The sequence below is a fragment of the Pangasianodon hypophthalmus genome, chromosome 7 (genome assembly GCF_027358585.1).
Source record: "Pangasianodon hypophthalmus isolate fPanHyp1 chromosome 7, fPanHyp1.pri, whole genome shotgun sequence".
NCBI lineage: Eukaryota > Metazoa > Chordata > Actinopteri > Siluriformes > Pangasiidae > Pangasianodon > Pangasianodon hypophthalmus.
This window is the reverse complement of record NC_069716.1, coordinates 20,622,577-20,635,034: the sequence shown is the minus strand read 5'-3', so window position 1 is coordinate 20,635,034 and position 12,458 is coordinate 20,622,577. Positions and strand designations below refer to the sequence as shown.

At 36.5% G+C, this 12,458-nt stretch overlaps 1 protein-coding gene across 7 annotated transcripts in view; it reads left to right on the top strand.

Annotated features, from left to right (window-relative positions):
* The window catches only part of ahnak (AHNAK nucleoprotein), a 40,134-nt gene that overhangs the window by 5,664 nt on the left and 22,012 nt on the right, over nucleotides 1-12,458 (top strand). For 4 of the 7 annotated variants that reach the window (XM_053235327.1, XM_053235328.1, XM_053235329.1 and 1 more), the window contains exons 2-5: nucleotides 1,897-1,950; nucleotides 7,492-7,568; nucleotides 11,598-11,754; nucleotides 11,870-12,075. In XM_053235327.1, coding sequence (XP_053091302.1) covers nucleotides 11,598-11,754; nucleotides 11,870-12,075 — 363 coding nt within the window. In that variant the 5' untranslated portion in view covers nucleotides 1,897-1,950; nucleotides 7,492-7,568. Of the gene's footprint in view, nucleotides 1-1,896; nucleotides 1,951-7,491; nucleotides 7,569-10,317; nucleotides 10,459-11,597; nucleotides 11,755-11,869; nucleotides 12,076-12,458 lie in introns of all 7 variants that reach the window. The other 3 variants (XM_053235323.1, XM_053235325.1, XM_053235324.1) reach the window with 3 other exon arrangements.

The following is a 12,458-nucleotide window of genomic DNA, read 5'->3' as shown; positions in this document are numbered from 1 at the left end:
GAGGTGGGATGTTTTTGTCCCTTTTCTGTTGCCCCGGGGACTTGTCTTGAAAAAAGGAACTGTTCATAAAAAGGAACAGAAAACACCATGAAGCTGTCTTAAAAACCTTTCTCAGTTATCATCATTCATTGTTTTAGAGACATTTTCTTCCTGTCTCATTAACTTTTTGACATAGTGCTGTGGGTTAAGTATGAAAATCTGTGCTAATGTTAAATCAAGGGCAATAATATAATGGCTTAGAAAACCTGCAACACGACAAATCTGTTCAGTGTTAGGTAACCATCTAATCATCTGTTAGCATGGCACACCTGCAAAATAAAATATTTTTTATTTGTTTACAACATTGAATTACATTTGATATTACCACAGTACATGTAGTGCACACATCTATGTAAAAATATTTTGTTCAACTACAGTGTGTTCATTTGCACATATAATACCACATATACTGGTATTAAACACCAATAAGATTTCCCAAAACACAAATGGCAGCTTTTAGCACTAAATTGGCTTTGTATTTACTGGCAGAGATAACTTTAGCATAACTTTTCCACATTACATTACTTTTATCATTGTTTTAACACACTAAAAGGCACTTCTAAGCAGCCAACACATTCCATACATTTTTCCAACATGCAATTGCGGCCATAAAACAGACATTTCTTTGTTGTCAGTCACCAGCTTGTGGTGGCTCATATATCTTGAGACTTGTTGAGCTTTAAGAAATAACTAGTAAAAAAAAAAAAAAAAGAGCCACAAATCACATTATAATTTTAATCACATGTTGCTTTACTTTTATTACATTGACATAGCCAATTATAACTATCAGTTCATCTACATCTACACCTCAGCAACTACTTATGTTTAGTGAGTGGTGAAAAGTCATACTGACAATGTGGTACAGTTTTCGTGGAAGAATCTTTACAACTGATAATGTTTGCTTTGACTAGTTGCTGACATTGTCGAGGTTTCAAAACCAATGCCAGAGGTACAACACAAAACCGAGCATTCATCTGCTAAAGACTTCATGAAAACCTAAAGGATAGGCTGTATTGTTTAGTTTAAGCAAGGCATAGCTTGTTGGATAATGTAGTATGCTTCATTATATGTTGTGCTGTTATAGAGTATGACTGAAAGATTGGGTATGCAAATATGGAATTTGCACGATTTGATGATTGCAATAGTCTCCATATAATTAACACTGTGACGGCTGCTATGTATTAGTTAAATTAACTTGAATATGATATGAAATTAACATTTAACCAGGCTCTATACATCTTAAGGTTTTTAAGAAACTCTGTTTTTGATCTATGGGTTTTTAATTGGCTTGACAAAACAGTTAGATCTGGTACAACACAGTAGGTGTATATGTTTATTTACAGGGCATATTTTTAGCTTATCTCATTATTTAAACCTGCTTAATAATTAACTAACAATTTCACCATGTGTGGGAATTAAATTGCTGAAAAAAAAACCAGTGCAACAATTGTTTCATAAAAACATTGGAATGGGACGTTTGGGTGTGGGTGGTTCAGATAAAGGCTCAGGGTTGTGTAAAGGAATGCTGTCGGTATTACGTTTGTGCAGGATCTGTTTCAGTCACTGTCGCCCTCTGAGGGCAAAGCAGAGAAAGTGGAGAGCAAAGGGTGGGGCCCCGTTTTGAAGGAAAAGGAAAAAAGTTTTCCTGTTTCAGCAGCTTAAAGCACTATAGTATTTCCAGATTTTTATGTGCATTACTAATATGAAAAGTAATGACAGTAATTGTTTTGTTAAATCTATATAGTTACCACATTCTCAACACTGGATAGCAGGGATATAACTTATTTAATTTATACACAATCTTTGTAATCTCTGCTATGTCTAATTATGCACATTTCCCCTTTACATTTTTTTCAGAAAACAGAAGAGAGGTGTGGAAGAGGAGGGTGTCCGGTAGTGCTTGAGCACCCGGTGCGTTCCTTGTTTTTCTTTTTATGTTAAAAAGCTTCAGATTTTGGTTAAAATCATTCTTACAGAGGAGCACCTGACAGTTTATACCATCTGTTCATTGTTCTGCTGTGGTTGCTACCATACGATTTCTTGTTAAATTCTTAAAAATATAATATAATATAATATATATATAGAAAATGTATATGAAATCACATAGGTTGTAACATCAACCATGTTCATTTTTTATTAGGACACCTTTCTATTTTCATTATTATCTTAACAGTGTCAGTCTTAACAGCATTTATTATAAAGTGTCAGAATCAACACGTGCCACTAAAGCCTTTAAAATATCAAATAGTAAATCACAGGTAAATTATTAAACCAAAGCATGGAATGTTGGCCATGAAAACCATGCTTGACTGCAGTAAAAGGCTTGCACTAAGAAATTTGACACTTCTTACCCGCTCTGCTCCCCTCATACTATGACTTGGCCACCTGTTCACAATGTCAGCTTCCCCATGTGACACTGTTTGCTTGAACTTTGATTTAAAGCTCAACACCACCACTTTATAAAGATAACAGAGAATAGTACATATGTACCAGAAACATGTAGGCCTACTCTCTGTGATACAGTACCATAATTATTCAAACGTGCCTGCTTTTTTTCTGGCAGTTATTTATTCTCTGTCTCTTTTTAGCTCCTCTCACTCAATTCATTTTCTTTTCATCCTATAATCACCAGGCGAAATATATTTAAATTACAAAAGATAAACATGTACTTATTTCTCCTCCCACTTATAGTCCTTGGACCTATTGCCAGGAATTTGTCAAAGCCCTGAAAACATGTACGTTGGTTAAAAGGGAGGTGAGGAGACTGTTCTGGCATTGTGACAAAACATGCTTGACACAGGAGAGGAATAACAAGCCACCCCTACACTTGCTGGGAGTTGAAATGCAGCACTGCTAGGTTTCCCCTCCTGTTGCTTTTGTATATACCCATGGCAGACATTAGAAATAATAAGCCTCGCTTCAGATGTGGAATACACAAATTCCACTGGTCCTTTTGAGTTAGGAGACTTTAAAGACCGTTATAGTTTATAAATGTTTCATAGAATAGAGAGAACAAGAAGAGTTTAGGACTAAGAGTTTATCCACTCTGTAGACAGCAACTAATTTGCACAGTTTGCTCTTAGCTTTTACAAGGGCATCTAGCATCTGTTAGAAAATGCCATGATACGATGCTCATTTGTTGTAGCCATATTTGAGGGTAGACATCACTGTATTTTGTTTGTCTTGCAGACCTGCCAGCCTTCACATGTTTTGAATAGGAGCTACACATTTTATCAGCAAAGTATTGTTACAAGTTACCACTTAAAAATATGCAAAAAGAAAAAAAGAAAAGTCTTTTTTTTTTTTTCTCTCCAAGTAAAAACAGCAGATGAGCCAACTGACATACCAATCTAAAAGGATTAATAATTGTGCAGGTGTTTTGATCTCTCTGGTATTAACTGCCACACCCTAGAAGCCCTGCCCCTTCCCACATCTCACATTAGTAATATTTTAGCTGGTGCTCTCACCTCAGCTTTCCCTCTTGAAAGAAAGTAGAGTAAATGGATGAATGTTTTGAGTTCATTAATGTGAAATAAAATCCATCAATATATCTTAGCTAACATTAGGCAAATATACAGTTAACATCAGATAACTCTGTTTATTAGGTATGGCATTGAAAATGGTCAAAAATAACCTTTTTTTTGGCCGAAAATAAAAAGTACCGAAAAGTTTGTACAAATAAATGAAGTGTCAACACTTTTCAAATAATTTTAATAGTAGTTAGAAAGTGATTAAAAATGTTGTTTGCTCTCTGACGCCAGGCAGTGCAGTGAAGTCTGTCGGGGTAGAAACTGGAGTGTGTGTATGTACAGGGCTTTATGCTAACCACCAGGCCAGGTGCATGGGGTTGGCAGGACTGAGTTTTGCATGTCTGGTTGTTGTGAAGTGATCTTATAACTTGTCAGCTGGACTGTTACTGTTATGATTAGTTGTATTGTATTCTACCTAGTAATTATCAAGACTTAAGAATATTATGGACTGGATTTTGGTAATAAAATTGTACATATTCCTCAATTTTGGATGCTTTACATTATAATTTACATAATGACATGACTTGTGGCTGACTGGTGCCCTGTCCAGGGTGCAATCCTGCCTTGCGTCCAGTTTTCCTAGCATAGATTCTGGATTCACCGTGACCCAGATCAGAATAAGTGGTCATTGAAGACTAATGCATGAATATGAGTTACACTGATGCGTGATGCATAATTTAAACTTTTGTTCATTATGAACTCTGAGCCTGATTGTGAGAGTTTAAAACCTTAAACCTCAAAAAGACATTAACTGAAGATTCATGCTTTCTGCTACATGACACCACTTTAAATCACCATTATAATTGTGCAGTGGTGGTTTATTAACCTGTGGGTCGCAGCCCTCCAGTGGAGTGCAGTGGTAGTGCACACGGTCCCTATCTCTCTCTCGCGTTCTTCTCTCGTGCGCCTGCTCTCAGTCACTCTCCGTCGCTCTCTTGTATCATGAATATCATTTGAACTAAATAATAAATGAATATATAAATATATTACAAATAGTATAAATTATATAAATAATAAATAATTATTTACATCAAGTAGACTTTTTTGAGGAACTGATTGGGCAACTTCTTTGCTAATCAGTGTGAGGCGTTTTTAAATTTACATTATAGGTGGCCTATTTTCTATGATTACCAGTGTAGTTACTGTGTTACAAGTGTTGTTTTTAACTGTTGTGGCCACAACTTATAAAAGTTTGGGAACCTCTTATATCTGTTATAATTTGGGGTTGTCATTGTCATCGAGTTCTTTACTTTACGGTAAGATTGTTCCTGCACAGATGTTGTAAATCTATGTTACAATAGATAAGACATAAGTCAGGCCTCAGTACATACAACTCATGCCTGAACTATTTGGTTGTTAATGAAACCATGTAGTTAGAGATTTGAATCATATCCTGTTATTTTCTGATATGTCATGTTTCATGACTTGCCTATGGAGTGTGAGGGGATTATATTTGATGGTTTGCTTTAGGAAAAAGAGGGAAGATGCAGTTATGGTCAGATTTATTGCCACTCACAAATCGTCAGTAGAAAAATGCAGCAAGAAAATGCTAGTTACTTGTGCAACTGTGGTTCTACAAACCCTGGAGACTGTCTAACACCTGGACTCCTCTTAGTGTGCGTGCACACACATGCTGAGAGATAGTGACATATGATGCCATATATGCAATAAACACTGCCACTGAACAGCAATCATTCCCTAGAACCTTCTCACCATGTTGGCACAGGATCCAAATGGCAGGAATCATGGTGGCTATTCATTGTTCATAGAACTACAGGACTTCTGTTAGCAGTCCCTTAAGGAAATTAATGATCCTAGGAATTGGGCAGTGCACCAGTTCTGGCCAATGAGGTGAACACCAATCACAGAACACTTACATGAAGCAGTAAGCACATAGCCTTTCAAGAGTTTCATTTTTCAAGAGATTCAGACACTGGCTGTGTGAGCGCAAGTATTGTAGCATGGTTATTAGTGAATACTCACTCAGTATAGCCTGAATTATGGGGCAGTCTGACCCATGTAGTAAGAAAAAATAAGATGCGTGGAGGGAAGCTATAAATTGGTGGCAAGCCAGATAAATTAGCATGTGGAATGTGGAATATTTCAAGGAGAAAATGCTGAGGAAGGACTGACTTGGGAAAAGAGATGAGAGAGAAGAGAGACTAGCACAGGCAAAGCCTATAGAAATGAACATTCTTAAGTGACTAGCTAAGCATGGAGCAATAATGTTGAAGGGAGAAAACTGACTCAAGTCAATTTGACTCAAGTCAATTTGACTCAAGTCAAAATTGACTCAAGTCAAGCAAAAGTGTTCATAATACAGACAAAAACACTCACCAATGTAGAAAGGAATGAGAGGAGGCTATCCCAGGGGTTGGAGGACAGGACAGCTGTAGTTCCAAATGTGGTCACAAGCTGCTAGGTGGAAAGCTCCATATCATGTTCACATAGTCAGAAGTGCACAGACAAGAAGGGAAGAAAGGGAATTATTGCTGTATGATGGCTGTATTTATAAGCATCTTTGAAAGATCTTGGCATGTACTGTGTTTATTCTTTATATATACACAGTGACTAAAGGAAAAAACCTACATGAAGTGTGTATTGTGGCCCAACACCTAAAAAGTGTTGGGCCACCATGAGCCTCCAGAACAGCTTCACTGTGCCTTTGCAAAGATCCTACAAGTCTCTAGAACTGTACTGGAGGGCGGAGTGCCATTCTCCCAAAAGATAATCTCTTAGATGGTGTTTTGATGGATGTGGGTGGAAGAGACCATTCCCGTGAGGAAAGAAATGATGAAACAATGAAATGTTTGACCATAGGATGAAGGTGATCAGTCAGAATAACTTTACTGATTTGGTATCAAGTGGTCTATATCCACACCAGCAAAATGCCCCCCACAGCACAAAGGAGCTTCTGTGGTTTCCTTTAATTTGTCGTGTGTGTCTGTGTGTGTGTAAGCATAAGCAGATAGGAAGGGCTTAAATCTCAGAGTTTTGGAGCTGTTTATCTACAGTTGAGTTAACAATGAGTTAAACAATGAGTTAAATACTGTTTTTAATAATGAGTTAAATATTGTTTTTAATAACTTACAGTAATAAGTCAGTAGTAAATTACTTGTTGTAAAGTAGTAAAAACTTTGTTGTGACTTAACATTGATTTGGTCTATACTTATATTTTACTGTTTTCTTTAGTAAATCAGATACATTGTATGGAGATAATTGTTTTGGTTATTTTAGCTAATTTCCCAAGTTACAGTAAAAAGTTTAGAGAAAGAGTTTGAGGTGTTTTCCAGCAGTCAGTCCACATAAATTATAACCAGAACAGTCTGGATCATAGTGTTGTAAAAATATGTATGTAGGTGTATTCATAGTCAAAAGGTCTCATGTAGCTAATAGCCGAGTGGATGGGAGTGGGGGTGGTACTAATGAAACAATGAAATGTCTGTGTTTGAACTGGAATGGCAGGCCCACATATTTACTGGGCAACCCTGCAGCTATACGCATTACACATTGGATGCCTAGTAATACAATTGTTTGTTATTTTGTCTCAGTACGTGGCTCTTTATGTGCTGATGCTTGTACTGAACTGATATGACCTCACAAGGTTGGTGAAAAAAAAACAGTGAGGTTGAAACTTTAAAACGGATAACAGTTTTATTATGCATTTTTTGTGTAATTAAAATGTTGAATTTTGAATATATTTAATATTTGTGTAAAATTACATTTAAAATGTAAAACCTTCCATCTTTATTGGTGTTTTTGAACAGTGTAGTTTAACTATGTGTATGTGCAGCTTTAAATTCATTATTCTGTGTGCTGAAATTCTGAGGTGTGGTCAAGCTTTTTTTTCTTGGAGGTGGCCAACTATGCTAATATAGACCCAAACAGAGAAGTAATGATCCTTTGTTTTGTATAATTTCAGGGAGAGATTCTAGGGCTGGTACAGCCCAGTCCAGTGGAGAACTCAAAGGGAAACAGTGGAGAGCTCAAGGATTTGAAGTAAGCATATTCGTTGAATATCAAATGCTACATTGTAGTTTAATCACAGAAAGAAAAGCATTAGCCTGTACTATTTAACTATAATATTAAATTAATTTTTTTATTGTATTTTTATTTTTTTTATTTATTGTATTAAATTAATTAAATACTCAATATTAAATACTGTTAAATGATATGATCATGAAAAATGGATAGACATAAAAAGCAAGAAAACAAGACATTGGTAAAAAAAAAACTGTCTCAGCAAAATAAGACTTTGTTTCTTATATACAGTATATAACTATATTGAGAATATAGTCTGAGAACACTGAGAATATGATGTGACCCTCTCTCCTTGTTAACACCCTGTGCCTACAAGGGGTGTGCTTTTTACAGTATGTTGGTTAACCTAGTTAATGTTAGCAGTGGTATATATTTTGATGACTGTGAGTATATTTTGACAGGTTGGCCTACTGCTAACTAATTAAATGACTGAGAATTTAATTGAACTTGTTTCGAAAAAGGGTTATATTAATTCTCACTTTTGAATTGTAGTAATTATGGCCACTCACATTACAGGCAAACTTAAAAGATGAGTTTCTTTGCAAAATGTGTTACCGTCCACATCTGGTTTTTAAGAAAATGTGACAGTAACTCTGGAGAGGTGATCCCGTCCAGTGCAAATATGTATTCAAATTTTCAAACATTCAAATCTTTTAGCAATCTTTTTACTTCACTGAGAAAGCTATTGGTAACCTAATAGCATTCACATTGTTGACCATTCTGTATACTTTAATAGACACACCTGTATACCTGCTCATTTATGCAGTTATCCAATCATGTTGCTGTAGCACAATGCATAAAAACATGCAGATACAGGTCAAGAGCTTCAGTTAATATTCACATCAAACATTAGATTGAAGAAAGAGTGTGATCTCTGTGACATTAACCATGGAATGTTTGTTGGTACCAGATGGCCTGGTTTGAGTATTTCAGAAACTACTGATCTCCTGGGATTTTAACACACAACACTCTGTAGAGTTTACACAGAATGGTGCGAAAAACAAACAAACAAACAAACAAAAAAAAAACACAGTGAGCAACAGTTCTGTGGGTGGAAACGAGAATGGACAGTTGAAGACTGGAAAAAGACCAGTCTAATCTTCAACTGTCCAGTTTGGGTGAGCCTGTGCCCATGATAACCTCAGATTCTTGTTCTTGGCTGACAGGAGTGAAACTCAATGTGGTCTTCTGTTGTAAAGAGTGATTGAGTTACTATATCCTTCCTGGCAGCTCGAACCACTCTGGCCATTTTCATCTGATCTCTCTTATCAAGAAGGTATTTGAGCCTGCAGACCCTCCGCACACATGATGTTTTTCGCGTCATTCTGTGTAAACACTAGAGATTGTTGTGTGTGAAATTCCCAGGAGATCAGCAATTTCCGAAATATTCAAACCAGCCCATCTGGTACCAACAACCACGTCAAGGTTAAAGTCACAGAGATCACACTTTTTAATGATGTGAACATTAACTGAAGCTCATAACCTGTATTTGCATGATTTTATGCATTGTGCTGTTGCCATATGATTGGCTGAATGGATAACTGCATAAGTGAACAGGTGTTCCTATTAAAGTGGATGATGTGTGTATGTGAGAAAGTCTCCATACATAGGAGAAATGAACACTTTTTAGCAAAATGTAAATTTACAAAACATCCTCTACATTACTGCCATTTCTTGGTAAACACACACGGAGTCATCTCTCCTAACTTTGGCTCCTAGTTTTTTTAACAGTGTTGTGTGTGATGTGCTTGCCATGTTTGCTGTTAAAGTCCATCGCAACCTTGCGACAGCTTCCTGATCCATTTTTTCCCCTCTGTATTTTTGTCATTTATTGTTAAAAATCCAACAGATATCTTTAATCCCATGGGATTCTGTTGTTTGCCATGGATATATTTTTGGTTTTGGTTATATACAAAAGTGTGTTAGCACTATATTGACATAACACTTGTGCTTAAATAAATTTTATGAATATGATCTGGAACTCTTGGCCAGTGGGCGTTATTTTAAGAATGGCCAAAATTTCCCAAAATATAAATACTGTTTTTTAGAATGAAACTCTTCAATTCAGACTCTGCTTCTGAAACCCCAATTTTGAATGCAGGCTAACTTACTAGCAGTTCTTTAGTCAGCTAGTTAAATTAACTAATCCCAATCATATTGAGCTATTTGGGTACAATGTTTTTTTGTTTTTCGCACCATTCTTTGTAACCTCTAGATACTGTTGTGTGGGAAAATCCCAGATCATCAGTAGTTTCTGAAATACGCAAACCAGCCCATCTGGTACCAACGATCATGCCATGGTTAAAGTCACAGAGATCACATTTTTTCAAATTCAGCTTTATTTCAAGGGGTTTAACAAAAAATTGCATTAACCTTTTGTAAAAAAAATGGCTGTAATTCCTGGAGTCTCTCCATTTTCACAAAAGTAATTGGAAAATTGATTGATAAGCAGTTTCTTGGACAGGTGTGACCTGGTTCCCTATTATGTCATGACAAATTAAGGAGATAAAAGGTCATGAGTTGATTCCAAGCGTTGAATTTGCATTTGGTAGCTGTTCATGGCAGCTCTCAATATGGAGTCCAAATAGGTGTCGAAGCAAGTGAAGGAGGCCATCATTAGGCTGAAAAAACAAATCAGACCTATCAGAGAGATAGCAGAAACTTTGAATGGCCAAATCAACAAGCTGATATATCTTTTTAAAAAAAGGAATGCCCTGGCGAGCTCAGCAACACCAAAAGGTCTGGAAGACCACTGAAGACAACTGAAGTGGATGATCACAGAATTCTTTCCTTGTTAAAGAAAAACCCCTTCACAACATCTAGCCAAGTCAAGAACACTCTGGAGGAGGTAGGCATATTATTGTCAAAGTCTACAATCAAGAGACACCTTCATGAATGTAAATACAGATGGTTTACCTCAAGATGCAAACCACTGGTAACACTTGAGAACAGAAAGGCCAGATTAGATTTTGCTAAAAAAAAAAAAAAACAATGCCTGACCAGTTCTGATGCAAGATTAACTTGTACCAGAATGACGGGAAGAGAAGAGTATGTAGAAGAAGAGGAAGGACTCATGATACAAAGCATACCACATCATCTGTGAAACATGTGGAGCTAGTGTTATGGCATGGCACATATGGCTGCCAATGGAACTGGGTCACTGGTGTTTATTGATGATGGTACTGATGATAGAAATAGCAGGATGAATTCTGAAGCATACAGAGCTATACTTTCTGCTCAGATTCTGTCAAATACTGTGAAACTGATAGGATGGAGATTCACAGTACAGATGGATAATGACCCAAAACATACCTCAAAAGCAACCCAGGGGCTTCTTAAGGCAAAGAAATGAAATGTTTTTAAATGTCTGATGACCTCAACCCAATTGAGCTTGCTTTTCACTTACTGAAGACAAAACTGAAGCAGAAAGGCCCACAAACAAGGAGCAACTGAAGGCAGCTGCAGTAAAGGCCTGGCAAAGCATCTCAGGGGAGGAAACTCAGCATTTGGTGATGTCCATGGATTCCAGATTTCAGGCAGTCATTAACTGCAAAGGATTTGCATCCAAGTATTAAAAATAATCCTAATATTTATGATTGTTAGTTTGTCCAATTAATTTTGAGCCTGTGAAAATGGAGGAACTCAGCAAAAATGGCTGTAATTCCTAAACGGTTAAAGCAATATTTTTGTTAAACCCCATGATTTAAAGCTGTAAGTCTACACTTCAATCACCTCTTGATTGCTTCATTTCAAATCCATTGTGGTGGTGTACAGAGGCAAAATTACAAAAAGTGCGTCACTGTCCAAATACCTATGGACCTGACTCTCTCTGTGCGTGTGCGTGTGTGTGTATACATATATATAAAATGTATACATAACGTATATATGATTATACGTATAAATGACTAATGGGTTTTTGGTAAAACAAAGCCTTGATTTATGCCAGAATGTCCTTTATATTAATTTGCTTTTTTCCTGCTTTTCAAGATGGCTGATGAAGAGGACACAAGAGAAGTGCTCTTCCCTCAGTGGATGGGCCCTGATAAACATGGGCTTACAATAGAGCAAAAGGGTCATGGAGAGATTTTTGTCAAGGAAGTGAAAGAAGAATCCCCTGCTGCTCATACTGGGAGAGTATTTGAAGGTAGACGATTACATGCTATCTAATGCAACCTTGCTTATTCATAACACGTAAGACTTTCATGTTTCGAACTAGAACATTCATCCGATGTTATCTTATTTATGTCTTATTTTCACAGGTGATCAAATTGTTGGTGCCACGATCTACTTTGAGAATATGAGCTCAGAAGAAACAGCAGAGTTATTGAAGACTCTTAACAGACACAAAGTGGGACTAAAACTACAGCACAAGACGGGAGACAAATCCCCTTGTCGCTCTCCCATGGGCACATTGTCGTGGGAAGCACGAAGTGGATTTGGAGGTTCTAGTCCTGATATCATCCTGGTATAATTGGATTTTGTTATTTTTGAGTTTCAAAAAAATCATACTGTATTATGTTGTAGGTTATAATGATAACTTCTCATGGTCCATTTTCTTTGAAGTGAGAAATGCCAGAGGTCAGATACTCAGGTTTAAAACTGCATAAAAAACATTTAAACCAATCAGCCTCCTGATTCTTTTTCTACAGATTGTGTAGGTCTGTAGCTCCTGATAAATTATATTGTAATTATAATTAAATTTAACTGTTTAATGTTAACTGAGTTACATCATATATAGCTCTGGTGGGAAGAGCTATAACTGACTCTTAAACTCTTTAAATGGTAATTATTATTTTGGAAAACTGTTCATGTGTTCATAAATCCAGACAATTAGAATTTTCCAACTAA